The 27,696-nt window shown below is 46.1% G+C and overlaps 4 protein-coding genes and 3 non-coding genes across 8 annotated transcripts in view; 1 reads left to right on the forward strand and 6 right to left on the reverse strand.

Annotated features, from left to right (window-relative positions):
• Positions 1 to 27,696, forward strand: part of LOC128412303 (zinc finger and SCAN domain-containing protein 31-like) — a 275,497-nt gene that overhangs the window by 181,934 nt on the left and 65,867 nt on the right. The gene's annotated exons all lie outside the window — the stretch shown is intronic.
• RPS11 (ribosomal protein S11) lies at positions 12,203 to 17,576 on the reverse strand. 2 transcript variants are annotated; one of them, XM_053385022.1, is made up of 5 exons: positions 17,456 to 17,576; positions 15,709 to 15,840; positions 14,741 to 14,816; positions 13,020 to 13,149; positions 12,203 to 12,379 (listed from the first exon to the last, which is right to left on the reverse strand). In XM_053385022.1, exons 1-5 carry the CDS (start codon positions 17,468 to 17,470, stop codon positions 12,256 to 12,258), a joined length of 477 nt encoding a protein of 158 aa, XP_053240997.1. In that variant the 5' UTR covers positions 17,471 to 17,576; the 3' UTR covers positions 12,203 to 12,255. The 2 variants fall into 2 exon arrangements, with proteins under 2 accessions (XP_053240997.1, XP_053240998.1); XM_053385023.1 differs by lacking the exon at positions 17,456 to 17,576 and having other exon boundaries at positions 15,709 to 15,846.
• On the reverse strand, positions 12,658 to 12,754 carry LOC128413275 (small nucleolar RNA SNORD35). The gene has a single exon (XR_008330297.1). It is a non-coding gene; the product is annotated as a small nucleolar RNA SNORD35 (small nucleolar RNA).
• LOC128413273 (small nucleolar RNA SNORD35) lies at positions 13,385 to 13,480 on the reverse strand. The gene has a single exon (XR_008330295.1). It is a non-coding gene; the product is annotated as a small nucleolar RNA SNORD35 (small nucleolar RNA).
• LOC128413274 (small nucleolar RNA SNORD35) lies at positions 15,402 to 15,496 on the reverse strand. The gene has a single exon (XR_008330296.1). It is a non-coding gene; the product is annotated as a small nucleolar RNA SNORD35 (small nucleolar RNA).
• On the reverse strand, positions 21,466 to 22,459 carry LOC128412110 (olfactory receptor 52P1-like). The gene has a single exon (XM_053384967.1). It carries the CDS (start codon positions 22,457 to 22,459, stop codon positions 21,500 to 21,502), a length of 960 nt encoding a protein of 319 aa, XP_053240942.1. The 3' UTR covers positions 21,466 to 21,499.
• On the reverse strand, positions 25,259 to 26,778 carry LOC128412117 (olfactory receptor 52P1-like). The gene has a single exon (XM_053384972.1). The coding sequence runs from the start codon at positions 26,764 to 26,766 to the stop codon at positions 25,816 to 25,818; it is 951 nt and encodes a 316-aa protein (XP_053240947.1). The 5' UTR covers positions 26,767 to 26,778; the 3' UTR covers positions 25,259 to 25,815.

The following is a 27,696-nucleotide window of genomic DNA, read 5'->3' on the forward strand; positions in this document are numbered from 1 at the left end:
TTATTTATATCCCGCCCTCCCCAGCCGAAGACGGGCTCAGGGCGGCTAACGACAATAAAACAGTACAAAAGTACAACACAAACAACACTCTAAAATCATTCATTATAAAATTAATTAAATTCAAGCCACTGGCCACCATTGGGCCAGAGCTCCGCGAAGATTGCCGAGGGAGGGAGTCAGGCTGTGGCCTGGCCAAAGGCCTGGCAGAACGGCTCTGTCTTGCAGGCCCTGCGGAAAGATTTCAAGTCCCGCAGGGCCCTAGTCTCTTGTGACAGAGTGTTCCAGCAGGTCGGAGCCACAGCCCAAAAAGCCCTGGCTCTAGTTGAGGCCAGCCTAACTTCTCTGTGGCCTGGGACCTTCAAGATGTTTTTATTTGAAGACCGTAAGTTTCTCTGTGGGGCATACCAGGAGAGGCAGTCCCGTAGGTACAAGGGTCCTAGGCAGTATAGGGCTTTAAAGGTTAAAACCAGCACCTTAAACCTGATCCTGTACTCCACCGGGAGCCAGTGCAGCTGGTATAGCACCGGGTGAATGTGATCTCGCAGCGAAGACCCCGTAAGGAGTCTCGCTGCAGCATTCTGCACCCGCTGGAGTTTCTGGGTCAGTCTCAAGGGCAGCCCCATGTAGAGCGAGTTACAATAATCCAGTCTGGAGGTGACCGTCGCGTGGATCACAGTGGCTAGGTCAGGGCGAGAGAGGTAAGGAGCCAACTGCTTAGCTTGGCGGAGATGGAAAAATGCCGCCTTTGTTATAGCTGCAATCTGCGCCTCCATGGAAAGGGAGGTGTCGAAGATTACACCCAAACTCTTAACGGACGGTGCTGGCACTAATTGCACCCCCGCAAGAGATGGGAGTTGCCCCCCCAATCCCATATCGTCCCGTCCCAGCCAGAGGACCTCTGTCTTCGAAGGATTTAGCTTCAACCGGCTCCCACGTAACCATCCAGCCACAGCTTCCAAAAATTTAGTCAGTGTGTCTGGGGCCGAGTCAGGATGGCCATCCATCAACAGATAGAGTTGGGTGTCATCGGCATACTGATGGCAACCCAGCCCAAAACTCCGGACAAGCTGGGTGAGGGGGCGCATAAAGATGTTGAAAAGCATCGGGGAGAGTATCGCACCCTGTGGCACTCCACACACCAAGGAGTGGCGCGATGACAATTCCCCCCCAAGCGCCACCCTCTGTCCCCAACCAGAGAGAAACGAGCGCAGCCATTGAAGGACTGTGCCCTGGATCCCCACGTCGGCAAGGCGGTGGTCCAGGAGTTCATGATCAACCATGTCGAAGGCTGCTGACAGATCTAGAAGAATCAGCAGCCCCAACCCGCCTCGATCCAGCTGTCTACGAAGATCATCTGTTAGGGCAACCAGAGCCGTCTCGGTCCCATGACCAGCGCGGAAGCCAGACTGGAATGAATCCAGAGCCGATGTTTCATCCAGAAACCCACCAAGCTGTTCAGCAACCGCTCTCTCAATCACCTTACCCAGGAACGGAAGATTCGAAACCGGGCGGTAATTGGATAGATCTAAGGGATCTAATGATGTTTTCTTTAAGAGCAGGCGCACCACTGCCTCCTTCAGTTCCCCTGGGAATGTCCCCGTGCCAAGGGACAAATTGATGATATCCCCCAGGAGGGCCCACACCTTGTCTGGACACGCTCTAATCAGCCAAGACGGGCACGGGTCGAGAGGACAGGTGGTGGGCTTTCCAGCTCGGAGGAGTCTGTCCACATCGGCTGGGGATATCCGGTCGAAGTGGTCCAATACTGGACCCGAGGACAGTCGAGGGGCCTCCGGTTCCTTTATTGTATCCAAATTGGCAGGGAGGTCATGGCGGAGCAACAAGCAAAACAGCTCGCAAATGCCTCACAGCTGTGTGTCAAATTGTTATTTAAATTTGGCTGTCCCTCAAGGGACATTAAAGACCTGATTATACTAAATAATTGCGCCGGGCGAGAGCTAGCGGATGCAATGGAGGCTGAGAAGTAAGACTTCTTAGCAGCCTTCACCGCCATCTCGTAGGTTTTCATAAAAGCCCTATAAGACGCTCTTGAGGCTCCGTCACGGTCACCCTGCCATACTCGCTCTAGCCATCTGAGGTCCCGCTTCATTTTCCTTTTTTTTTTTATAATATTTTTTATTGAAAAGTTTTTATGACCACACAAACATAACATAAATACAACAAATACATAAACAAACAAAAACAAAAACAAAACAAAAAACAAGTACCATTTCATATCTTAATTTCTTATGCCTTTCTTCCCCGACTTCCTCATGCCTCCCTTTTCTGTATTCCAGATTCTTATCAATTACTCAGCAAATCTTCCCTTATTTTAATTTAGATTTAAGCTAATCTTCCTTATTCTCCTTGTCTTAACCATTGCTAATAGTAACCATTTACTTTCCAGTCCAACATCATTCTAACTTTCATTAATTTTGTAATATTTCTTTAAATAGTCCTTAAATTTTTTCCATTCTTCTTGCGCTGCTTCTCTTCCCTGGTTTCAGATTCTGCTCGTCATTTCTGCCAAGCCCATGTAGTCAATCACCTTCATCTGCCATTCTTCCAGTGTGGGTAAATCTTGTGTCTTCCAGTACTTCGCAATGAGTATTCTAGCTGCTGTCGTAGCATACATAAAGAAAGTTATATCCGTCTTTAACACCCCTTGGCCGACAATACCCAAGAGAAAGGCCTCTGGTTTCTTAGGGAAGGTATATTTAAATACCTTTTTAAGTTCATTATAGATCATTTCCCAGAATGCCTTAATCTTCGGGCACGTCCACCAAAGGTGAAAAAATGTACCTTCCTTTTCTTTACATTTCCAACATTTATTATCAGGCAAATGGTAAATCTTTGCGAGCTTGACTGGGGTTATGTACCACCTATATATCATTTTCATAATATTTTCTCTTAAGGCATTACATGCCGTAAATTTCATCCCGGTGGTCCACAACTTTTCCCAATCAGCAAACAAAATATTATGACCAATGTCCTGAGCCCATTTAATCATAGTTGATTTAACCGTTTCATCTTGTGTATTCCATTTCAGCAGCAAATTGTACATTTTTGACAAATTCTTAGTACTGGATTCTAACAATTCAGTCTCCAATTTTGATTTTTCCACCTGGAAGCCAATTTTACTGTCCAATTTAAACACTTCATTTATTTGGTGATAGTGCAACCAATCTCTCACCTTCCCTTTTAGTTTCTCAAAACTCTGCAATCTCAGTTTGTCCCCTTCCTTTTCCAGAATTTCCCAATATCTTGGCCACTTCAACTCCATATTTAACTTTTTAACTGCCTTAGCTTCCATTGGCGACAGCCACCTTGGAGTTTTATTTTCCAGCAAATCTTTATATCTAATCCAGACATTTAATAGTGCTTTTCTGACAATATGGTTTTTAAAACTTTTATGTGCTTTAACCTTGTCATACCACAAATATGCATGCCACCCAAAGATATTATTAAAACCTTCCAAATCCAAAATGTCTGTATTTTCAAGAAGCAGCCAATCTTTTAGCCAGCAGAAAGCTGCCGCTTCATAGTACAGTTTAAAGTCTGGCAGGGCAAACCCCCCTCTTTCCTTTGAATCCGTTAATATCTTAAATTTGATTCTGGGCTTCTTGCCCTGCCAGACAAATTTAGATATATCTTTTTGCCACTTCTTGAAACAGTCCATTTTATCCATTATTTGTAATGCTTGGAACAAAAACAACATTCTTGGCAATACATTCATTTTTATAACTGCAATTCGACCTAACAAGGAAAGCTTCAAGTTTGACCAAATCTCCAAATCTTTTTTCACTTCTGTCCAAGTTTTTTCATAATTATCTTTAAATAGGTTCACATTCTTAGCTGTCATATTTATACCCAAATATTTCACTTTTTTAACCACAGTCAACCCTGTCTCATTCTGAAACCTTTCTTTTTCAACCTGTGTTAAATTTTTCTCCAATACCTTAGTCTTTAACTTATTCAATTTAAATCCTGCCATTTGACCAAACTCTTGAATTATTTCCAAAACTCTTTTCGTGCTAGCTTCTGGCTCTTGTAATGTAAGTACTAGGTCATCTGCAAATGCTCTCAGTTTATATTGTTTAGCTCCGACCTGAATCCCTTTAACCAACTGGTCTCTCCTAATCATATTAAGCAAAACCTCCAGGACCGATATAAAAAGTAGTGGGGAGATAGGGCACCCCTGACGTGTCCCTTTTTCAATCCTGAACTCTTCTGTAACCACATTGTTTACAATTAATTTTGCTTTCTGTTCAGAGTATATTGCACCTATACCATTTTCAAACCCTTGGCCTACCCCCATCCCCCGGAGGTTCTTCAACATAAAACTCCAAGATATATTGTCAAAGGCTTTCTCGGCATCCACAAATATCAAAACAGCCTTAGTGTTTATATTCACTTCCAACTTCTCCAAAATGTCAATTATATTCCTTACGTTGTCCGACAAATGCCTTTTCGGGAGAAAGCCCGCTTGGTCCCCATGAATCTCCTCCATCAAAACTCTTTTCAATCTCTTTGCTAAAATATCAGCAAAAATTTTGTAATCCACGTTTAGTAACGAGATGGGTCGGTAGTTTTTAAGTTGGGTCTTTTCAGTCTCTGTCTTTGGTATAAGTGTGATGTAGGCCTCCCTCCACGTGTCGGGTGCCCTTCTCCCCTCCATGATCTCGTTACAGACTTCCTTCAAAGGTTGTATCAACCCTTCCTTCAAAACTTTGTAATATTTGGAAGTCAGTCCATCCGGTCCAGGAGATTTGCCCAACGTCATGCCTTGAATGGCATCTTCTATTTCTTGTGCTGATATCTCCTGGTTCAAAATTGTCTTACTTTCCTGCGAAATCTTTTTCAGCCCATTTTTCTCGAGGAATTGTTGTATATCCATTTCTTTCTGCGGCCCTTGTGTGTACAGTTGTCTAAAGTAGCTCTGAAAACAGTTCCTAATTTCCGCTGGGTTACATATGTTCTTGCCTTCCACTTCTATGTTTGTTACCGTGTTGAGTTTTTGTCTCTTCTTTATTTGCCAAGCCAATAACTTGCCACATTTATCTGCAGATTCAAAAGTCTTTTGTCTCATTTGCTTAATTTTCCATTCTGTTTCTTGATTCATCAGTTCCATATATTGTTAATTTCAAAATAATCTTTCAGAGTTTTTTGGGCCTTCTTACAAATCTCCTCGTCTCTAAATAAAGTGTCGTTCATTCTCCATCTGAAAGAGCCAGTTGTTGTTTGCTTCATCACCATCTTTACTGCATTATGGTCGGAGAAGGTTTTTGGGCAGATTTCCACTTTCTTTATGTTCGGCACCATATTGCTAGTCACCCAAATTTGGTCAATCCGTGTCCATGTCATTTTGGCTTCAGAAAAGAAGGTTCCCTCTCTTTCTAATGGGTGTTTTGTTCTCCAAATGTCAATCAAGTCCATATTGTCAGTCATTTCAAAGAAAGTTTTTGGTAGTCTTCCATCTTTTGTAACTACCTGTCTTTGTGCTTTGTCCATATTTGTTGAAACTACTCCATTCATGTCTCCCATCATAATTAAATTATAATCCATATAGTCCATCAAAGTCTCATGCAACTTCTTAAAGAATTCAGCTTTCCCTTCATTTGGTGCATAGATTCCCACTATCAAATACTTTTCTCCTTGAGATTGAATTTCAATTGCCAGATATCTTCCTTGGTCATCTTTAAAGATTTGTTTCGGTTGCAAATTTTCCTTTGCATAAATCACCACTCCTCTCTTTTTTACTCTGTCTGAAGATATAAATTCTTGTCCCAATCTTTTATTTATCAGTAATTTTCTATGTGCTCTTGTCACGTGGGTCTCTTGTAAACAAATCAAGTCCAATTGGTCTTTCTTTAAAGCATGAAATATATTTTTTCTTTTTCTGGGAATATTTAAACCGTTACAATTCCAGGTTAAAAGTTGCAGAGCCATGATGGGGTTATTTACTCTTTCCTCCTACAGCTCCCAGTTGTTGTTCCTCTTTTGTCGGTGGTTCCGTATCCGTGTCTAATGGTCCCTTGCTTGAAGGATGCCCTTGTCCTGGAAACGTCTCTTTCTGTGGGTCTTCTTCGTGTTCTCCTAAGAACTTGTCTTTATCACTCACTGTCTTTATTCTTCTTTTCTTCCCCTTGTATTTAAAAGACAAGCCTTGAGGAAACTCCCACCTGAATGGTATGTAGTTCCTTTTCAGCAGCGTCACCAAGTCCTTGTAAAACCCTCTTGCATCCAAAATACTTTTGGGAATATCTTTAAAAATCTCAATATGAAAATCTTCAATTTGAAGGGTTGTCTGGTAATGCAGGTTCAGTATTTTGTCTCTCTCCTCCTTTGATCTTAAAGTTATTAAGCAATCTCTGGGTCTGTTCTTCCTCTGCCTTGTTCCCAGTCTAAATGCACTCTCTATCTTAAATTCTTCCTTATCCAGCTCCTGCTTCCAAAAGTCAGAAAATTCTTTTGTCAGGTAATCCACCAAGTTGTCTCCTTCCTTTTCCGGCACAAGTCTGATCCTTAAATTCCTCTCCTTACGTTGCATATCCTGCATAGAGAGTGCCAGCTCATACTCATCTAGTTTCCTGTACACCGGTGGAAACTTTTCCTCGGCAGCAGTTGCAATTTCTTTAGCTTCCTCAGCTATCTTTCGTGTTGTAGATGAATCTTCCAGTAGTTTCCCAATTGCTTCTGCATTAGAGTTTACTTTGTTCCCAAGGTCAGTTATACTTTTTGTATTTAAATCAATTTTCCCAGAGATTTCTTCTATTTTCTTATTTGTTTCAGCAACTTGTACTCTAGTTTCTGCGCCTTGCTTTTTTAGTTCCTCCAAAGAGTCATTTATTTTCCCCAGTACCTTAGTAAATGCTTCTTCTGAAGACATTGTTTTCACTTTTGCCTTTGAGACAGCTGCAGTTCCAGAGGCTCCTGATACAGAAGCCCTTCTTTGCATAGAAAGATCGACTTTGTATTGTCTGCCAGATCTCAAGGTTGTTTCTTGTGAGTCCTCTTTCTCTTTACCATCTGCCATAACAAAGTCTTTCACTCAAGGTCATTCCCACACTCTTAAGCTGTCAGACAAAAGTTCTCAAGTTTTAAGCTCCACTTGTTGCTGAAACTATTCGCAAGTCCTCTAGAGGGCGTAAAGTCAATTCTTTGCCTTCAAGTTGGTCCCACACTTTCCAAAAAACAAACAAAAGCCCTCCTAGTCTCTTTCAATTGTTCTTTTTTCTTTTTAAAAGATCCAGATCAATAGTGTCCTGCAAATAACTTTACTGTGCAACAAAGTAAAATGTTTCAAGTTGAGAGTAGCCAAAGTCAATATTACAGTTACTTTTTTACCTTCTTGTAACGACAGTCCTTAGCCGGTTCCTTTTCTCCGGCAGTCCGATCCCCAGGTATAAGAGCAGCGGTAAACAGTTCAATTTCTTTTAAACAGGCAGGAAAACACTTTAAAATCTTCTCCCCCCCCCTCCTGCCTTTGGGGAGGGAGTTCTTTGCTTGGTGGTGGATTTCTTAGTTCCCACAACTCTCCTTTCAAAAAGTTACAGCTTGAATGCCTTTCGCTTTGATCTTGCTACAGAACGGAAAGCAGACTTCCTTTTTAGTGCTTGTCCGTCTCGGTGCCCAATTTCCTTAATTTTAACGTCCAATTATATTTTAAAGTTCAATCCTACTCACGGAAAGTTGTTCTTTTTAGTCCAAATTCACCGGAAGAAATCAGCGCTCTCCGCTAATGGCGACGCGGCTTCGCTTCGCAGGCTGGGTGAAAGCGACTCTCAGCACCGCTCCATACCCCCTCCGCTATTCCGTAGCCTTTAAAAAGGCTATTTCACAACGTCGGGGGGGCGCAAAGGTGCCCGCCGAGTCTCCAGTTCACAGGCTACGCGCCTGTGATTTTTGAGGGTCCCCGCTCCGCCGTGGCTGCAGGACCCGAACCCACGAAGCAGATCTCTCCCGGAGCTCCGGGAGAAATCCGCCATTAAGCGCTGGCGCTAACCGGAAGTAGGTCCCGCTTCATTTTCCAGAGCTCCTCAGTAAACCAGGGAGCCCGGTTTCTGCGGGGTCGCAGAGGGCGCTTCGGTGCGATCTCATCGATGGCTGCCAGGAGCTGGATATTCCAGCCCTCAACAAGCTCAGTCAGAGTCGCCAGGGGGAGCAAGGTCCCGCAAGAGTTGACAGAATCTATCAGGGTCCATCAGCCTCTGCGGGCGAGCCCAAATCAGCTCGCCACCTAAGCAGGATGGGGGTGGAAAGTCAATCCTGGCTTTCAGAGCGTAGTGATCAGACCATGGCACCTTCATCGAAGGAGACATGATCACATCTATACCTACGCCAAAGATCAAATCCAGCGTGTGGCCTGCTTGATGTGTGGGGCCCGAAACAAACTGGGAGAGCCCTAGGGTCGCCATGGAAGACACCAGGTCCAGAACCTGTGAGGAGGGAGTGGCATCAGCATGGATGTTGAAGTCCCCCAATACCAATAGGTTAGGGAACTCGAAGGCCCAGCCGGCCACCGCCTCCAGCAGGCCTGACAGGGTGGCTGCTGGTGCGCTAGGTGGCCGGTACACCAGCCAGACAGCCAAGCTCACCTCGGAGCCCCACACTAGGCCAACACATTCAATGCCGGGGATCGATGGTGATGGTAGAGCCCTGAAAGAACAATCTTCCCGGATTAATAATGCCACCCCTCCCCCCCCAGCCCACAGTCCGGGACTGGTGGAGGACGGAGAAACCCGGGGGCGCCATCTCTCGTAAGGTAACTGTTGCCCCTTCGCGCACCCAGGTCTCCGTCACACAAGCCAGGTCGACCCCCTGCGAGGTAAAGAAATCTCGCAGGGTGGCGGTTTTGTTGCCTATAGACCTGGCATTGCACAGCACCAGTGACGGAGGTGAGTAATCCTTGCTCACCTTACCCTCGTCCCTCGGGATGGGGCGCAGATTGGAAGGGGTACGAGCATATCCATATCTCGATCCCCTTCGCCTATAACATCTGCCCCCACCGCCATACCTCCCTCGCCCCTCCACGGTAGCAATCCCAAGCCTCATAGTAGTCTCCATTGATGGCAATTAATGTTATTCTTTCGCAGTCTAAAACAATAAAACCTTAAAACAAAACAAAAAACAAAAAACAGAAACAACCCAGAAAACAATAAAACAATACAAATAAAAACTGCAAAAGTTAAAAACTCATCAAAATCTAACAAATTCCCAAGCCCACCCAAACATCCATCCCACCCCCATATATAAAAAATCTAAAGGGAAAGGAACATTTAAAAACATGTTAAAAAGAACTCTGCACCCCTCTGGGTCCTCCTGGGCAGTAGCAGCATCAGTGGCAACAACCGTCCCTGTGAGGCCCCACCTGGGCCAGATAGTAAGTGGCAGGAGCAGTTCTTGTGAGGCTTCAGGCCCCGCCCTGGGCCAGGTGGAAGTGGCAAGAGCAGGCCAGATGGTAAGTGACAAGGGCCTTTGCTGGCCAGAGTGTCCTCCTCAGCATCCCCAACGAAGGAGCTGGGTTGCAAGAGCTGCAGCTAATGGGGGGGGCTGTCCTCCCCCCTCCCATCTCACCTGACTGCTAGGTAGGAAAGCAAGACCCAGAGAGAGTTGTGGGAAACCCGGAAACCAGCTTGCTCTGCCAAAGCTGCGACTAATAGCGAAGCAAGATCGGTTTGGGTGTTGATGCTGTGAGCTCCTCCGTCCTACACTCCGGATGTGTATGCGAGTAAATAAAACTAGATACCATAAACACGCCACAGTCTCCACTGACCTTCATTCCAAGGAAACTGAATCTGGGGAAGCGCCTGAGACCCCTGGAATCTCACCGCTCAGAGACTGGGGTAGTTTGCAAATACAAACACACACACAATGATTTGTGCCCGTGTTCCTAATACATAACTGTGATGGGTATGCTATGTGCTTTAGCAACAGCCCTCCTGTAAATAAGGAAATGCAACCCCCATTGTTGGTCGACTCAAAGCAACAAGAGAATCTTTTCTGGTGTCCCATGAGGTCTGTGGGGCCCTTAAGTAAGAGGAGCCATTGTTTTTGTTTTATAGGGTATAGGGTGGTATATAAATTCAGTAAATAAAATAAACAATTTTGCTCATTGCAAACAGGTGAAAGTCTGTAAATTTTGATAATAAACCTGATTTGCAATGGGGTTTTGATTGCCACTGAATTTCTCAACCTCCACCCAAGGGCTTCTTTCTAGATTCTTGCTTTGAAGGGTTTCGGACTAGATGACCCTCAGGGTCCCTTCCAACTCGACAATTCTATGATTTACGATTCTGGCCACCTCCTGGGAGACCCTACTTGTTGAGATCTCAGCCTCTCAAGCCCCTTAGAACCTCTGGGATTTGGAACAATCCACAGAAAAACCGAATTGCCATTTGTTCCTAAAAGAGCAGGTTTTCCCAGGCAAAGTTCTGGGGCAAAGAAGTTTGGGGGGGAAGCACATGGAACTTTAAAGGCTGAGCCTGTGCCTAAGAAGCATGGCGCAAAGGTAAGTGTGGCTGAGCTCTAAAAGGGGCAAAGCTGCCCCCACTTTGTGGAAGTGAATTGCTGGATTTGCAGAGACCAAGCAAAGTTCCCTCTTTGCGCATTAGTCTCCTTGTTGCCCCATTTTAAAAGCTTGTATCGAGACATGTTATGATAGTACACCAAAAAACTGACCCACTTTTTAGCTCCTGGCCTACCCATAGGGCACACGCCTTCCCTGTGATGGGGCTCGCTGCTGACGGACCAACACACATCATGCTCAAACCTGTTACAAGGTGGAAGGGCAAGGCACACTGCTTATGTTCTTGCTCTGCTCAATATTGTTTTGGTGGCAGGTGCACCTCTTTACCCTGACCTTTCGACTCATGAGATGCCTATTTTCAGGATCCACACTACGGTCACTGCAATCAGGTTCAACCATTATTATTTTTTTACTCGCCCTGGGACCTGCTAGTGATGGGCAGGAAAAAAACACTCCATTATGGTTTTAAGGCAGCTGTATCCCACCCCATAACTTTTAGATGAAAGGTGGACTATGAAACTTAGAATAACAAGCTTCTGCTTCCTAAGTTTTCATGATTCTGTGTTTGCCTGCCACTGCTTCTGATTGGCTGCAGGAGTGTCCTGCAAACGACTGGAAGCTACGGAAGACGTTTGGCTTCTGAAAATCCTTCAAAAACCGCAACACTCACTTCTGGGTTTCAATCGTTCGGCAGCCAACTTGTTCGGGAGCCAAGGCATTTGTGATCCAAGGTACAACTCTATGATGTGACTCGTCACCAGGTGAGAACGAATGCTGGTCGCTTGTTGTGGCTCTCCTGAAATCATGTGTGCTCTTGAACCAGTTTTAGCTGTTTATGTCTAACATGGAATGACAGATATTGGGTCAATGAAAATTTATATTTCTTTGTTGAGTGGCATCTCACTGAGTTACAATCCTTAGGAAGCCCCAGCATGATGCCAGTCCCTTTCCAAACTGATTACTTAATCTGCAGCAGCTTTGAGACGTCTTCATTAAATTAGGTTGGCAATGCTTGTTTCCCCCCGGTATTAGTGCTGTAGTTAAGGAAACACTAGTCTAAGCCGTTTTACCCAGACAAGAAGAACAGTCTCCAGAGGTTCTATAAGAAACACAAGTGGCATTTTTTAAAAATCCAATCAACTCCCCTGCTGGTGGGTTAGATATGACCAGCAAACCCCCTTTTGCCCTTCAAAACATAACCACCAAGCAGCCTTGCTTTCAAGTAATGCAGATGAAACACAGGGGCATTTATCCAGACCAAAGCAACAGATGAGCATGGTCCTTTAACTCTGAAACCCTATCCTAAAAAAGAAAATAGCTTGGCCAACAGGACAATAATCTACGCAGATTTCTTGTAAGGGAGCAAAGCTGTAGATTATTTTCAGTGTCACTAGAAATGAAAGGAGATGCTGCCCGCCTAACAATTGAAGGACTTGCTGTCCTCCTTTAGAATTAACTTCCACCATGGAGATTTCCCAATTAAGCACAATACTTAATTGCTACCCCTACTGGCACTCGATTTACTAATGGCACCCTTATTTGTTTCTAGACATGCCTTACTGAGTTCTCTTTTCACAGAACAAATTCTGGCAGCAGCAGACGATACAAGCCGCAAGGGAGTTGTGTCCCCTACCCCCCAAAAAAAATCCTTCCCCAGAAGTAACAAAATCAAAGGTCTTTACAAAAGGTTTATTTGAGCATCCCAAGGAGAGCCATGAGGCGCCACTTTAGAACTTTTGGAACTGCTTCTTGGTGCCGGCAGCCTTGGTCACCTTGAGGACGTTGAACCGGACCGTCTTGCTGAGAGGACGGCACTCGCCCACAGTCACAATATCTCCAATCTGCACATCCCTGGAAACATGAGAAAGTAACAACAACTTTAGGACAGGGATGTAGGAGAGAGCGTATTGAGGGAAAGAAGGGCTTGTTGTTGTTTTTTGACAGAATGCAAACTAAGCCTGAGGGAACATGAAAAGACAAACAAACAAACAAACAAACAAACAAACAAATAGTGGCAGATGTGTTGATGAACAGCTTATATGATCCCTAAAACAAAAATAAATAAAACACCAACTCAGGTGACAAAAACAAAACAAAACAAAACAATAACTACCCTCTAACCGAGCAAGCTTCATGGTTCAGTGACTGCCAGACTGGCATTTTCAGCAGCCTCTCATTCACCAGAGAGAGCTAGGAAGACCATCGTGAGTTTGTACATCATCACCAACATGCTTGCCAGACCAGCCACAAACCCAGTTACAAAAAGTTCTCTGTTATTTGTACTAAAAGAGGGCTACAAATACACAGGGGCAAAAATAACTGGTGCTGTTCTTTGTGTGTTGTAATTATTTTATCTGTGTCAGCTTATACAGCACGAAGCAGGAACTGATTTGCAAACCTTATGCAATTTTCTATAAAGACCTGAAGGAACCAGACAAAACAGTATCTGCGCAAGGTCGGGGATGGCAGCTAGAGACCCGCACCCTCTCACCTGAAGCAAGGGGACAGGTGCACAGACATGTTCTTGTGCCGTTTCTCAAAGCGGTTGTACTTGCGGATGTAGTGCAAGTAGTCCCTGCGGATCACAATGGTGCGCTGCATCTTCATCTTGGTGACCACGCCTGAGGGATGAAGGGAGAATGGAAGACCAATCAGACACCCGCTCTGCAAATGAACAGGCCTGCCTCTGTCCCCCACCCCCTCACCTCTCTGGAGTTCCCCCAGGGATGCCTGTGTGTGAGTGGTGGGATGGCAGAGGCACAAAATACCACACAAACACCAATAAAGTGCATTTAGGAGGCTCAATTCAGATGCAGCAGACCTAAAGACAAGGAAAGCACGTTTGCTCCTCAGTCCATTCAAGCACCATCAGTTCAGCCACTTGGCAATTTCATCAGAACCCTGTTCACCATGGGGGCTCAGCAGACCATCGTGAGAAAAACATCACTTGCAGCTTGAGAACTGTTGGGAACAGATGTGCAGCACCTCTGGGCTATTGGCAGCAAAATATGGCTCTGCCACACAGCTCTATGGGGGAATGCTCCAAATAATCATTCAAATGATGTTACAAGCCCACCAATTTTTACATAGAATCAAACCAGATGAGGAACTTGGGGGACCTTTCGGATGTTGCTGGACTCCAATCAGCCCATGGCCAGGGATCATGGGAACTGTGGCCCGACAGCATCTGGAGAGCCAAAGGCTCCTCACCTCTGCTTTAAGGTTACAATAAGGTAGTCAAAAGTAACAAACTTGACCAGTAAACACCAATAAAGTCCCAATTGCTTCATTTACCAAAATGGGTCTAGATGTCAAAAGAACATTGGAACAATGGCCACAACAAAATCTCCGATTACAGGATGCTGGGGTCTGTTTCTGAACAGGGAGGCTGCCCTACCGTGCATCAAACACATTTCCTATCCAATCTCAACCCATTTTGACCAATTGTCCCTGCAAAACATTTCCTTAACCCAAGAATTAGCAAACACTCATTCCATCAGGCATTTGTGAGCTGTACTGATTTTACTGTTTTGTTGTTTGTTTAGGCAGTTGTATAGCTTTTAAACTCTATCCATCTTAATGCAGAGTTAAGTTGCATGCTACTTAGGGTGCTTTCTTGTAGAAATCTGGTTTATAAATCCTGAAAACAAAAGGAAAGGGGTTACATCCAAGGAATAAGGATCTTCACTTGCCCTGCATGAACTCCCTGCTCTGCCCTGGGAGTCTGGGAAGAAGTTGCTGTCTTGAAGACAGCACTACCATGTGGCAGTAAAGTGGCACCTGTCATCATTGCTGATCAGACGCCATGTCTCTTGCTGGGGCAGATGGGAGTGGTCCATCCACACTGGGAGGGCCACAGGCACCCAAGGTTTCCTTTTCCATATGGGACTTTTAAATGTACACTTGATTTATCATCACTGCAATATGAGTGTGTACTTCATGCTGCTTCAAAACTCACCTTCTGTATTGTTTTTAACTGCTTTTATTGAACAAATGCACCTCTACAAAGCACACAAAGGCTTATTGGTGCACTGGAAAAATTCAATGTCCAGATCACTGTTAAACTTCTCGATGGCTCACAAATGGTGCCACAGATAGATGCAGGAAACAAAAGAATTTCCAGGAAGCAAATCCACCACAGGGCTCAAGAAAAACAAGAGATAAGTGTCCACATCTTGTACTCTGTTAGCTTTAAACAGCACCTCCTCTTACCTGATAAAATGCGGCCCCGAATCGACACATTGCCAGTGAAAGGACATTTTTTGTCAATGTATGTGCCTTCGATGGCCTGGATGCAAAGAAAGAGTTATCAGAACACAACCAAGGAAGGAGACAACACAAGCACAATGAAGGGCCCCCTTTCTCCTCATATAAATACAGCAATAGTCTTCCCTGTTAAGACCTCTCCCCATTTCTTTCCCAGCCAGAGACAATCTGAAAGGAGGGCTGCTTCTCAGCCTGCCTCCTAATGCAGTCCTGTTCTCAGCTTGACTTCAGCTGATGATGGGAATGAAATTATCACCGAAGGGGTAAAACCGAAATCCGGGCTGCTACTTCAGCCTGGAAGTATGTGTGTGTATCTACACTGATCTTACATCATAGAAACTTCCTGCAAAACCCGCCCCCACAAATCCTTGTTTAGAGAAAAGGATCATGGATGAAAAGGCCAAGCAAGAACCTTTCTCTCTGGTGCAGTTCCTGCACCTAACAGTAATGTATCTCTTGGAAGTAGGCACATCCCATTATGTGGATGCTGCCGATAGCAGTGCAGCCCAGAGACAGAAAGGTTTGCCACCTTGATGATAAAATCATATCCTAGATGCAAGAGGCTGCTGTATGAAGAATTAGCCAGGCCTCTTGCTTTTATGCCCATGAGCTGACGTCAGTAAGGTCCTCTTGGACACTCTCGTCAAAGCCCCTTCACCATTGGGGCTTGGAAGACCATCGTGAGAATGTACATCATACGTCAGCAAAGGGAAACTATCCTACTGTTTAAACATTTGGCCTGATGACTCCACCACATATAGTAATTATTTTGAGCATACAGGTTTGTACTCAAGTTTCCACAAGGGAAAGTATAAAAGCGGAAATGTAGTCTACCTTTGTGTATAATTTTACAAACTTCACAGGGCTTAACAAGCACCCTCCCATTGGCCCAAACTGCCTTCTAAGCTCAATACCTCTTTGGGGGTCTTGAAGCCCAGACCAATGTTCTTGTAGTAGCGGGGGAGTTTCTCTTTGCCAGTCTCTCCCAAGAGCACACGTTTTTTGTTCTGGAAGATTGTGGGCTGCTTCTGATACGCCCTCTCAGTCTGCATGTGAGAAAAAAGGAATAAATGAGTTTAGAAAGGAAGAACATAGACTAATTGTCATCCGTTAAGGGTCATTAGCAGATGAGCAGCTTCTGTGGGTCTGGCAGAGTCCACAGGCAGCTTCTTTGGCTCTTCTGTCTGGTAGGATACACTAGATTATGGACTGGGTGCCGAACTGCACCACAACAAACACTCTTATAACATTGTATACTAAATGGACTAGTTGGCTGCTTTGGGAAGCGGTCTTGGCTAAAAAGTAAGCTGTAGAAGCTTTAACTCCCTTTAACAGAAAAATTGGGCCACCAGGCCTATAGGAGCTAAGAGGATGGTTGTTTCGCATGTTGAAAAGCATATTTGGGGCGGGTGCTTGCAAGATGGAATGGAGCAGCCTAGAAATGGGCCATGGTTCCCCAGACACATCCTGCTCCATGTGAATATTAGAAGCAGTGTGATCCCAAGTTTGAGCATCTTAGGAAACTGTTCCCAGAAGCAAGAGGGACGAGGTGCCAATAGGAAGGCAGCACATGCAAGCTGGGCCCCAACTACCTTAGGAAGGCAAAGCAATTCATTTGGTGTTGCAGAGAATAGTCACCAGCAAAGCTGCAGTCCTCTTGCGATGGAAAGGAGCGGCTGAGCCTAAACAGGCACTCTTTCTTCCTCTGGCCCTGGGAAGGCCTCCCCCCCCCCTTGCCAGCTGCTCTGAATGGGTGAGGGCAAATTCATGGAGAGGGTCATCGGATGCCCTCTACAGTTTGAGGTAGGGCTGCCCTTGTGCTCCTGCTTGCTGCCTTCCCCTAATGGGCATCTAATGGGAACCAGGCAAAGGGCCTTCTCAGTAGTGGCACCGGCCCTGTGGAACGCCCTCCCACCAGATGTCAAAAAGAAGAACTACCACCAGACTTTTAGAAGACATCTGAAGGCAGCCCTGTTGAGGGAAGCTTTTAATATTTAAAAGACCACTGTATTTTAATACTTTGTTGGAAACTGCCTAGAGTGGCTGGGGAAACCCAGCCAGATGGGTGGGGTATAAATAATAAATTACTATTATTATTACTACTATTATTATTATAATCTCATCAGCCACTGTGAGAACAGGATGCTGGACCAGGTGAGCCCTTTCTGGCCTGATCCAGAACCCCCTTCTCATCGTTTTACAGGAAGCACAGGAGGGGAGAGCACGTGTTGTGCCCGATTTCCAGCTCCTTATAATGGGCTGCAGCGCTGCCCCCCCCCCCCGGGCCTGATCCTGCAGCAGGACCCTCTTCCGTTGTGGTCTCAGGAAGTGGGTCAAGGCCCGTTTCCAAAGCCGGGATTTTGGGGGCGGGGTCTCGACCTGCGGGCCACGAGGGCGAGCAGAGCAGCCTTGCAGGGCCGCCTGAGCGTCGGAAGGGGAGGCAGGCGAGGGCCGGTGGCGAGGCCCTCCTGCTGCTGCTGCTGAGGGAAGCCGGCCTCGGAGGCCTCAGGGCGGGAGAAAGAAGGAGCCCCCACACTCACTCAGCCCCCCACCAATCAACCCCCCCTTAACGGAAACGGGACCCCCCTCAGCCGCCCCCTTCCCCGTTTCCAGGGGACCCGCAGTCCCTCCCCTCCCCCCGTCACGGGGAGCCGCTCCGACCTGCGTGTCCGCCATCTTGGCCGCGCGAGGCGAAAGGAGGATGCGCGGGGGACGACGGGAAACTTATCGCCGTGAGGAGGCGGGGGGGAGAAGGAGCCGCGGGTAGTGACGTCAGCTTAGCTCCTCCGTCCCGACCATACAGAGCGGCGGGCGGACTAGTAGGCGGAGCGAGCGAGGAGAGAGGCGCCTGTTCGCCCCGACGTCATCCCGTTGAGCGAAGGCGGTTAGGAGGAGCGCTCAGTTTTTCCGCGCCCCCTTCTTCCCTAAGAAGCCGCGGCGGCCATTGCTGTGTGGGGCGTCTGCGCGCGCAGCCCGGTCGCGAGGCGCGGGAAGGCGGAGTGGGGGAGGGGCAGAAGAACCTGAGGAGAAAAATATTTCTCAAAAAACCCCGTTTAAGTGCCGTTGAAGAGAAAAACTTCCCACATTTCTTTTCTACTCGTAAAAGGTGTCATAGCAGCCGCTCCTTCATTTATTTTTAGTTACGTATTTTTAGGCGATGGCTTTTCGCCGCTTTGCGTGAGAGGAAAATGAGGCGTTTCTGTCGCCTCGGTGCGGCCATTGCCCAAAAAAGAGGCCTCTTCGACCCTCCTGAGGGAAATTTACATGTGTTATTTCTATAATAAATAATATTTTTTTTGGGGGGGGACTCAGGGCAGCTTTGAGCGAACGGAAACGCCACACAGTTTGGTTAAATTTGGCATTGATTTGGAAAACTTCACAAATTTTACCAGGCGAAAGAAAATAATGAAAACAGCGCAGGTGGAATGCAGCTGTGCTAAAACGCAGAGAAGGTGATGGTTAAAAACAGAATTAAAACGGTGGGGTAAGGGGGAAATGCAGGTCCTAAAATTAAGACAGAACAAAACACTCCCTTCGCCAGCCTGAGGCTCTTGCTGTTGCCAAGTCAGCACTTAAAAAAAACCCAATGCTACAGGCTTATTTTATTTAGCTCATGCCATTTATGCATTTCTCAATTGGGGAAAAAATTGCCAGCACCTCAAAGCAGTTTACAAAATCAAACCAAAAAGCCTAATAAAAGAATTAGCAAAAACAAAACATTTTCTTCAAAATGTTGGCAGGAGTTTAAATGTTTGTTTTATTTAGTTCATAAATTTTACCGTATTTTTCGCACCATAGGACGCACTTTTCCCCTCCTAAAAAGCAAGGGAAAATGTGTGTACGTCCTATGGAGCGAATGCAGGGGGGAGGCAGGCGGGAAAAGCCCCCAAGAGCTGCACACAAGCTCCGTGCGCTCTTGCGGGCTTTTCCACAGGAGGGAGAAGGGACTGACTGGCCGCATCAGTCCCTTCTCCCACCTCCCAGAAAAGCCAGGAGAAGCCGCGATCTCTTTAAAGGAGTTGCGCAGCTTCTGCCGGTTTTGCTGGAGGTGGGTGAATCCCCCCACCTCCCAGTAAAGCCTGGAAAGCCCTGCGCAGCGTCTCCCGGCAAGGAGAGGCTGCACGGGGCTATGGAGTCTTTAGCCCCACGCGCAGCCTTTCCTGGCAAGGAGAGGCTGCACGGGGCTAAAGGGGAAGCCAAAACAGCCAGCGGGATCCATCTCGCTTGCTGCTTTGGCTTGCTCCATAGCTGCGCGCAACCCCTCCGGCAAGGAGAGGCTGCACGGGGCTATGGAGTCTTTAGCCCCACGCAGCCTTTCCTTTGGCTAAAGGGGAAGCCAAAACAGCGAGCGGGATCCATCCTGCTCGCTGCCTTGGCTTGTGCTATAGCCGCGCGCAACCGCTCCGGCAGGGAGAGGTTGTGCGCAGCCTGTACGCTGCTCTTTGGGGCTGGGGGGAAATTTTTTTTTCTTGATTTCCCCCCCTAAAAACTGGGTGCGCCCTATAAAATACGGTATATACCACTTGATTGTAACAAGCAAATCTCAAAAGCAGTTTACAAAAACACCCCGTAAGAATATTGCTAAAAACCATTAAAACTTAAAAAAAAAGAAATGTAAATTGAAAAAGGCTGAAGTGGGTTTATTGTTTTTGGATGGAGACAGGATGCAACTTTGGCTCCCAGGTGCCCATAATCTCAGCCGCCTTCGTCCAGCTGCCGGCACATCTGTAGGCTCCGGTGAAGGAGACTTTTAAGTATTTTATGGTCTTTTTGAAATGCCTCCCTGTGGAACTTACCTACTACGTAAGCGTTTTAAAATAAAACTTTTGAAAAGATAACAATAGACTAGAAGCAAAACATTTAAACTTGCACCAGCTTTCTAAACATCTGGACAGGCTCGTCCAGACAAAAATGTTTTTAGCAGAAGGTGGAAAAGAATACAGCGTGGTTGTCTTGAAACTATGCTAGAGAGGGAGATCATTCTTTCTCCTTGGAAGCATGTAGGCCAGCAACCCCAGGAGCATGTGGCCATTCATTTGTTTGGAAATCCAAATACAAAAGCTTTTTCCAGGTCTTGCCACCTCCTCAAAAGCTTTTGAACACACAGTGTTTGATATGTAGTGATGGTGGGAATCACCTGTATGAATTAGAACCATATGCAGTTTCACCTAACACACATATTTTGCTAAGCGTATTTCCCCTGATGTATCTTTGTATGTTATTCAGTGATGTGTGCATTTGCTCACACACTTTCCCCAGTACATGCGTTCTTATACCCATAACTTGGTTGGAGAACTGCATTGCAAAATCTGGAGAAGTGTGAATTTTGAAGGGTGCCTGCTTTTCGGATTTTTTTTTTTTTGTGAACTGCAAGTTAGTTAGGTTAGCCTTTAGATGCAAACTGAATTGAATTTCTTCTCTATCCCTAGGCCATTGTGACATATGCCCTGGTATGTGCGCCTGGAGTTGGTGCGGAACGCTGAGTTTGTGGTGAGTAGGGCCCTTTACCAGGCACAAATATCCATGCTAAAGGATCTACGCTGGCTGCCTGTTAGTCAGCAAGCCAGCATTAAGGCCTTGTGTGTGTGTAAGCCCTAAACTACTCTGTACAAGTTGTTGTTGTTATTGTTATTTATTATCTTCTAAACCACTGTCTCAATTTAAGCACAATATAATTAAAAACAGGCAAAAACACAATACAAATTCATTTAAAACAATGAAGTTTTGTGGTAAAGATCCATTTATCCAACTGAGAAAGTCTGTTGGAACAAAAATGTATTCAGTCATTTCCGGAATGTGCAGATAGCAGGCACCTGTTGTTACCTTGAGAAGTACCCTATTCCACAGACCAAGGGCAGCTGTTCTAAAAGCCTTGCTCTGAGTCACTGCGGAGGAGGCTTTTGAGATCTTTGAAACTTGCAAAAGAAACTCTCTTGCAGACTACAGTGATCTGCAGACTACAAGACTCTCTTGCAGACTACAGTGTGGATAAGAAATAACTCAAGTAACCTGGTCCTGAGCTGCATAAGGACTTGTGTGTTAGGACCAACATCTTGAACTATCTGGAAGATAGTGTATCTGAAGAAGTGTGCATGCACACGAAAGCTCATACCAAGAACTAACTTAGTTGGTCTTTAAGGTGCTACTGGAAGGAAAAAATTTTTTTTGCTTTATCTGGAAGATTGTATTCCCCTCCAGTACCTGCTACCAGCATGAGTTTGAGCAAACTGTGGGAGGCAGTGGAAGACAGGAGTGCCTGGCGTGCTTTGGTCCAGGGGGTCATGAAGAGTCGGACACGAATAAACGACTAAACAACAACAACCCTGCTAAAGGGGATTAAGATCAACAAATGGAATTTGGCTAGTCTTGTCTTGACCTAATCATTATTTGTTTTTAGGGGACACTGGTGGCCCTGGTGTAATAGAATGCACTCCCTGTTGAAATACAAGAGACCCCTTGTGTGTTGGCACCTATCTGCACCTGCCTTCCCTTGATCTCTCAGCCCTTCTCTCCTGCTTTAATTACTGTGTTGTTTTAGTGCATATTTTAATTATGGGATTTTTTTTAATGTTCATATACTTCATAAGAGATATGATTCTGGTCCAAGACCAAGAGTGACTGGATTTGTGTCCTTTCTTTTTTCTTTTTGGCATTCACTGCCCCACCAGTAAGTGTCCAGATGCTTCACTAGCCTCCATTTTTTTTTTAGGAGACATCTTTTCTCCTCAGGAGTAAGCCGACCACCTTGTCACGGATCAGCTTGGTTTTCACACCATAGACGATGGGATTGCAGAAGGGAGGCACCAGAATATAGAAGTTGCCGATGAGGATATGAATGTAGGGGGCCACATTGTGGCCAAAGCGGTGTGTGAGGAAGGAGAAGAGGGCAGGTGTGTAGGCCAATACAATCACACAGATATGGGAGCCACAGGTGTTGAAGGCCTTGGCCTGGGCTTCCCGAGATGGCAGCCTCAGCACGGTCACGATGATCTTTGCATAGGACACACCGATGAACGTTAAATCCAGGCCCACCACCAGCAAGGCCACAGTCAAGCCATACATGTTGCTGATCACAGTGCCAGCGCAGGCCAGCCTGACAATGCCCATGTGCTCACAGTAGGTGTGGGGGACCACATTGGTTCGGCAGTAAGGCAGCCTGCTGGCAAGGATGGGGAATGGGGCAGTCAGAATGGCCCCCCTGGCAACCGCCAGGCAGCCAATCTTCACGATGGCAGGATTTGTGAGGATGGCCGCATAGCGCAGCGGCTGGCAGATGGCCATGTAGCGGTCAAAGGCCATGGCCAACAAAATGGCTGACTCGATGATGGACAGCGCATGGATGGAGAACATCTGCGTCAAGCAAGCTTCAAAGCGAATCTCTCGTGAGCCGAACCAGAAGAGGCAAAGCATTTTGGGCACAACGGAAGTAGATCCAGCCAGGTCAATGACAGCCAGCATGCAGAGGAATAAGTACATGGGCTCATGCAAGGTCTCTTCCACCCAGATGACGAACATGATGGTGCAGTTCCCCAACACAGTCACCACGTAGATGAAGCAGAGGGGGATGGCCAGCCAGATGTGGGCCGCCTCCAGCCCTGGGATCCCCAGCAGGAGGAAGATTGAAGGGTGGAGGGTGCCATTGTAAGCGCCGCCAAAGGCAGACATATTAGACTGGAGGAGCCTTGGGACTCCTCCTATGGCCTGTGCAAAGGAGAAGCTTCTTGTTAATCTGGAGGTGTGGGAGGCAGGCAACAGTTAAAGGGCATGTTCTGCATCCAGCAAAATTTCACACCACCATTTTGAGGTCTTGTTTCCACCAGCAGGTATAAATTAGCCTGGTTGCTCAACCCCATTCCTGCTGGCAGGAAGAAATACAAGCTTTCAGCATGGCCTAATGGTGAAGGTCGGCAGCGATACAACAGTTGAAAATTTAAGTGTCGGGTAACAGCACTCAGAGCCGTTTATCCTCTAGTGTGCCTGGCTGCCTACAATTAAAGGACACTAACGTTAATTGAGCATTCAGTGATATTTTCTTCATTTAGTCAAGTAGCAAAATGTGTATAGTTATCTCAGCCAACCCTCCCCCAGCTGCTTCTGCTGTCTCCTGCCTAGTCGTTCCTCACTAGCTGTTCCTGCATTGCAGGGGGTTGGACTAGATGATCCTTGGGATCCCTTCTAACTCTATGATTCTGTGATACTCCTCAGCCTGCCTCTTCTGCTCCAGGGGAAAGATTTGCTTTGACCTGAGCAACTATTGTGCAAATTTGATTTTTGAAAAATTTGCACCTTCTTACTCTGCTGGTATAACAGTAGCAACTGGCGATAAGGCTCTTGAGGCCTTTAACAGCTGGATACCCAGCAAAAGTTCACAGATGCAGCTTTCCCCAACTGGATATGTAAATAGTGAGGACCCATAGTCCAGTTGCTGGGCCCAGGAGTTCAAATCCCCACCTGGCCATGAAACATACTGGGTGATCTCGGACAAGTCACTGTCTCCCAGCCTCACCTACCTCACAGGGTTGATGTGAGGGTGAAATGGGGAGATGAGAACCAGGTTCACCACTGTGAGCGCCTTGAAATAAAAGGTAGTATATAAATATAAGAAATACTGCAAGAAAATAAATAAATATGCAGGAAGTCCCAGGCTCAATTCCTAACAACATCTCCAGTTAAAGGCATCAGGTAGCAAGAGACAGGAGAGACGTTTGGGAGATTCTGACATGAGATACATCAAAAAAAGAAGTCTCACCCGCTTTGCTTCATCTGCTTTGCCTGTCTATTCCTGGCTTGTTTCTGATGTGATACTCTACCCTGTGGAATTATCCAGGGGTGTGTGCATGTGGAGAACGTTAAACAACAAGAAAATCCCTTGTGGATTTTACACAGGTAATCTGCGGGCTAGATGTCAAATTCATATTGCCAGCTTCCTCAGAATCCATTTGCCTAATACATTATGACATGACATGTCTCTTTTGGGCATATCAGTTATGTGTTGAAAGCTGTCTCTTGCTTTTCCTTAGAGAATATGCATAAGAATATAAGATGAGCCCTTCTGGATCAGGGCAATGGGGTCCCAACTAGTCCAGCATCATATTCTTACAGTGGCCAGTCACATGCCTGTGGGAAAGCTGCAAGAAGGACCTGAGGACCACCTCTCTCACCTCCCATGGTTTCCAGCACCTGGAATTCAGAAGCATTGCTGCATCTATGGCCCCAGACTTAGCAAGGGGGCTTTCAGCTAGAAGATTAAATTGATGTTTTAACAGCAGCCTTTGCCTCTCAGCGTACACTTTCCCTGTATATAAAAGCCAGTCCAGCTTACTTTCCAAGCTGGGTCCAAAGTCTCAGCAGGTCTTAAAGGGAGAATGTATTCTTTCATGCAATTGACTGTAATTCCAGCCCTAAAAAGCCTAATCCCACTGGCTGGGTGAAGACACAGGCTATGGAGATGGTCACCTCTGCCTTACATGCTGCTTCTGCATCCACCTGAAGGAGTCATCACCAGCTCTTATAGGGGAACAGCACCTGGGTGATATAACCTGCCTGGGGCTAAATATAGTCACTCACCTTAGCAGATTGCAGAATCTCCCTTTGAAGAAGTGGCCATGCTGTGCCCAGTGCCCTTGCCAGCCTCTCTAGGATCCGGTGGCGGGAACTGCTGCCAGGTCTTATTTATAGGTCAGTCTGGTCAGCACCCAAGAGGAGGCTTCTAATTCCCTTCAGCCTCCGCCAGTTGCATTCAAAGACCTCTGTGGGCAAGGATGCCTCCCTCTCCATTCTTCCTTAGATAGCCAACAGGTGCTCTTGGGAACAAGAGTACTTTTTCCAGCATACACACAGACACACTCTTCACTTTCCAGATCAACATTATGATATAAGTACCTTTGTGAGTGAGGAAGCTCTCCCATCTATTTTCCTACTTAAAATCTCTTCTAAGCTGAAGTAGTTCTTCCTTTTATGGCAGTGTTGGGATTTATTTATTTATTTTTTAAAAACAGCTGCACAAATATAATATGTGGAACATCTGGCTAGCTAGTAGTACATGTGAAAAGGATCTAGGGGTCTTAGCGGACCACAGGCTTAACGTGATGCAGCAGCAAAGAAAGGCCAATGCTGTTCTAGGCTTCATCAACAGAATTATAGTGTTCCAATCACAGAAAGTAATTGTACCGCTCTATTCTGCCTTCGTTAGGCCACACCTGGGGTATTACATCCAGTTCTAGATTACCCTCAGGATCCCTTTCAACTCTGTTAGTGTTGTTTTTGGCATCCGCCTGTCTCAGGGTCCCTTTCATTTTAAGAGTCTTGTGCTCTGGAGATCCTTGTGACCATGACAGGGAATTATAGCAGGTACAATAGGGTTCCGGGTACAGGGATTTCTGAGCTGTCTACATACAACAAATATTTATTTACTATATCACAAAAAAGTTACACAAAACTTGTAGTATAACAAAAGCCATATAAGGGGCTTACAATTCATGTAAAACAATTGCAAACACATTTTAAAAAGATGAATCTAAATTTGACATAAATACAGCTGCAGAGAGAATAAAACAAATTAAGCATATTCTGTATATTATGGGCTATAGCCAATGCCAGTCCCGCTCAGAATAGACCCATTAACCCTAAGTTACTCATGACCATTAAATTCCAGTGGGTCTGCTCTGAGTAGGACTAACATTGGATAAAGCCGTATATACTTACAGAAGCACGAACAATTTCACAGATATGTTGAACACCATATATCACATCAATAAAGCACAAAAAGACTTTGGGTGGTATTCAGCTAAGTTTTATTCAGAGTAGACCCACTGAAATTAATGGGCCTAACTTAGTCATATTCATTAATTTTGATGGGTCTATTCTGAGTAAGAGTCAGTTGAATACCACCCGTTAAGATGAAAAAACATGGGATTAAAAAAAAAGTGCTTACAGCCTTACTACTTTTTAATATTTCTTTACTGCCTGCGGCCTTCTAGATGTTGCATTCAACACTGCAAGCCCTTATTGAGAGTGTGTTGTTATGTAGGTCGCTTTCTCCTGAGAACTATGTGAGTCACTCGTTCACGGATCTCCTTGGTCTTCACACCATACACAATGGGGTTCAGCATGGGTGGGAAAAGGAGGTAGAAGTTGGCCAGAAGGATGTGAACGTGAGGCTGAACATGGTGGCCAAACCTGTGTGTTAAGATGGTGAAAAGAGCTGGGGTGTAGGAGACCAGGATCACCACCACGTGAGGTGCACAGGTGCTGAAAGCCTTATAGCGGGCGTCTTTTGACGGCAGAGCCATGACAGCCCTGGCGATCATGCAGTAGGACAAAGTGATGAACAGCAAATCCACCCCCACTACGAGGAGAGCCACCAGAAGCCCATAGACAACATTGGCAAGGATGCTTGAGCAGGCCAGCTTCACCACAGCCATGTGCTCACAGTAAGTGTGGGGGATGACGTTGGTCTTGCAGTATGGAAGACGGGCTGCCAAGATGATGATTGGGATGATGAAGACTGTGCCTCTCAGGATGACCCCTGCTCCAATCTTGGCCAGCAGTGGGTTGGTTAGGATGGAGTCGTATCTCAGAGGATTGCAAATAGCTACGTAACGGTCAAAGGCCATTGCTACAAGCACTGTCGACTCCATGATGGAGAAGGAGTGGATGAAGAACATCTGGACCATGCAGGCACCAAAATCTATTTCCCCAGCTCTGAACCAGAGGATGCAGAGCATCTTGGGCAGGGTGGAGGTGGAGAGCACCAGGTCTATGCCAGCGAGCATGCAGAGGAAGATGTACATGGGCTTGTGGAGGCTCTGCTCTGTTTTGATTGTATACAGTATGGTGCAGTTCCCTAGCAATGTGATGACATACATTGAAGAAAGAGGGATGGAGAGCCAGTAGTAGGATGCTTCCAGACCAGGGATACCCAGCAGAATAAAGGAGTAGGGGGTGGCATAGCTCCCGTTAAATACAGACATCACTCATGGGAGGCATGGCGCATGGATAGTCTTGCTGGCTGCAGTGGAGGGAAGAGCCACAAGTTGAGACAGCATGTGAACTTTGTGCATCCTCAACAACAAAAGCATTCCCCTGCTAAATAACTTTAAAGGTGTCAGTATGAATAACATAAATTAGGGATTCCCTTAGGTGTAGACTTAGGGAAAGCTAGGCATTACAAGGGTCTGGAAACCAAGCCTTATGGGGGACTTCCGGGTTAGCGCCATCGGCGAATGGCGGAGTTCCTCCGATCGGAGGAACGGGCTCCGTGGAAATTGGGTCTTCCTGCCGCGGCGAAGGCGGGGGCCCGCTAGAAATCCCAGGCGGAGGAAGCCTGGGAACGTGGGGTTCGGCAGAGCACCAAGAGCGCCTCCCCTACTCACGAGGAAACCCATTTTTGGGGCTCTGGAGTGAAGTGGGGTGAGCAGCGCGAACCGATTGCTATTTCCATGGAGGGAAGCCGCGCAGCCATCGCCGGAGAGCGCTGACTTTTTCCTGATGACATTTGGACTCTAAATCAAGTACCCGTGAGTAAAAACGGAGAATTCGGATTAAGAATCTGCAAATTTATAATTAGGCACGAAGCGGGAAGGTGTAAACAGGAAGTCCGCCTCCCGTTCTTGTATACAGATTGAAGCAAAGACCTTGCAACCTAATAGCCTAAAAAGTTCTTTTGAAGTTGGAAATTTCCTGCACCCATAACCAACAAAACCCCCTTGGAAGCAGGAGAAAAAGGGGGGAAATTTGACTGTTTAATCCTGCAGGAAGTGAGAAAAGGAATATAAGTTTCCACCGTCCCAAACCTGGGGACGGGGTGTCGGGACAGAAACTGTTTGAGACGTCCATTGATTGAAAGTGGAGTATTTTGACAGATAGAAAAAAATAAAGAGAAACAAACTAACTTCAACGCT

The sequence above is a fragment of the Podarcis raffonei genome, chromosome 4, assembly GCF_027172205.1.
Source record: "Podarcis raffonei isolate rPodRaf1 chromosome 4, rPodRaf1.pri, whole genome shotgun sequence".
In the NCBI taxonomy this organism is placed as follows: domain Eukaryota; kingdom Metazoa; phylum Chordata; class Lepidosauria; order Squamata; family Lacertidae; genus Podarcis; species Podarcis raffonei.

Bases quoted from the DNA above. Each gene is read 5' to 3' on its own strand.
- RPS11 (XM_053385022.1), bottom strand. The intron at 14,817-15,708 runs GTATTGAGCTTA...CTTTGCATCCAG, and splicing joins GCTTCAAGACCCCCAAAGAG to GCCATCGAAGGCACATACAT. The intron at 13,150-14,740 runs GTAAGAGGAGGT...TTCATCCCTCAG, and splicing joins TCGGGGCCGCATTTTATCAG to GCGTGGTCACCAAGATGAAG.
- LOC128412117 (XM_053384972.1), bottom strand. From the start codon at position 26,766: ATGTCTGTATTTAACGGGAGCTATGCCACCCCCTACTCCTTTATTCTG.
- LOC128412110 (XM_053384967.1), bottom strand. From the start codon at position 22,459: ATGTCTGCCTTTGGCGGCGCTTACAATGGCACCCTCCACCCTTCAATC.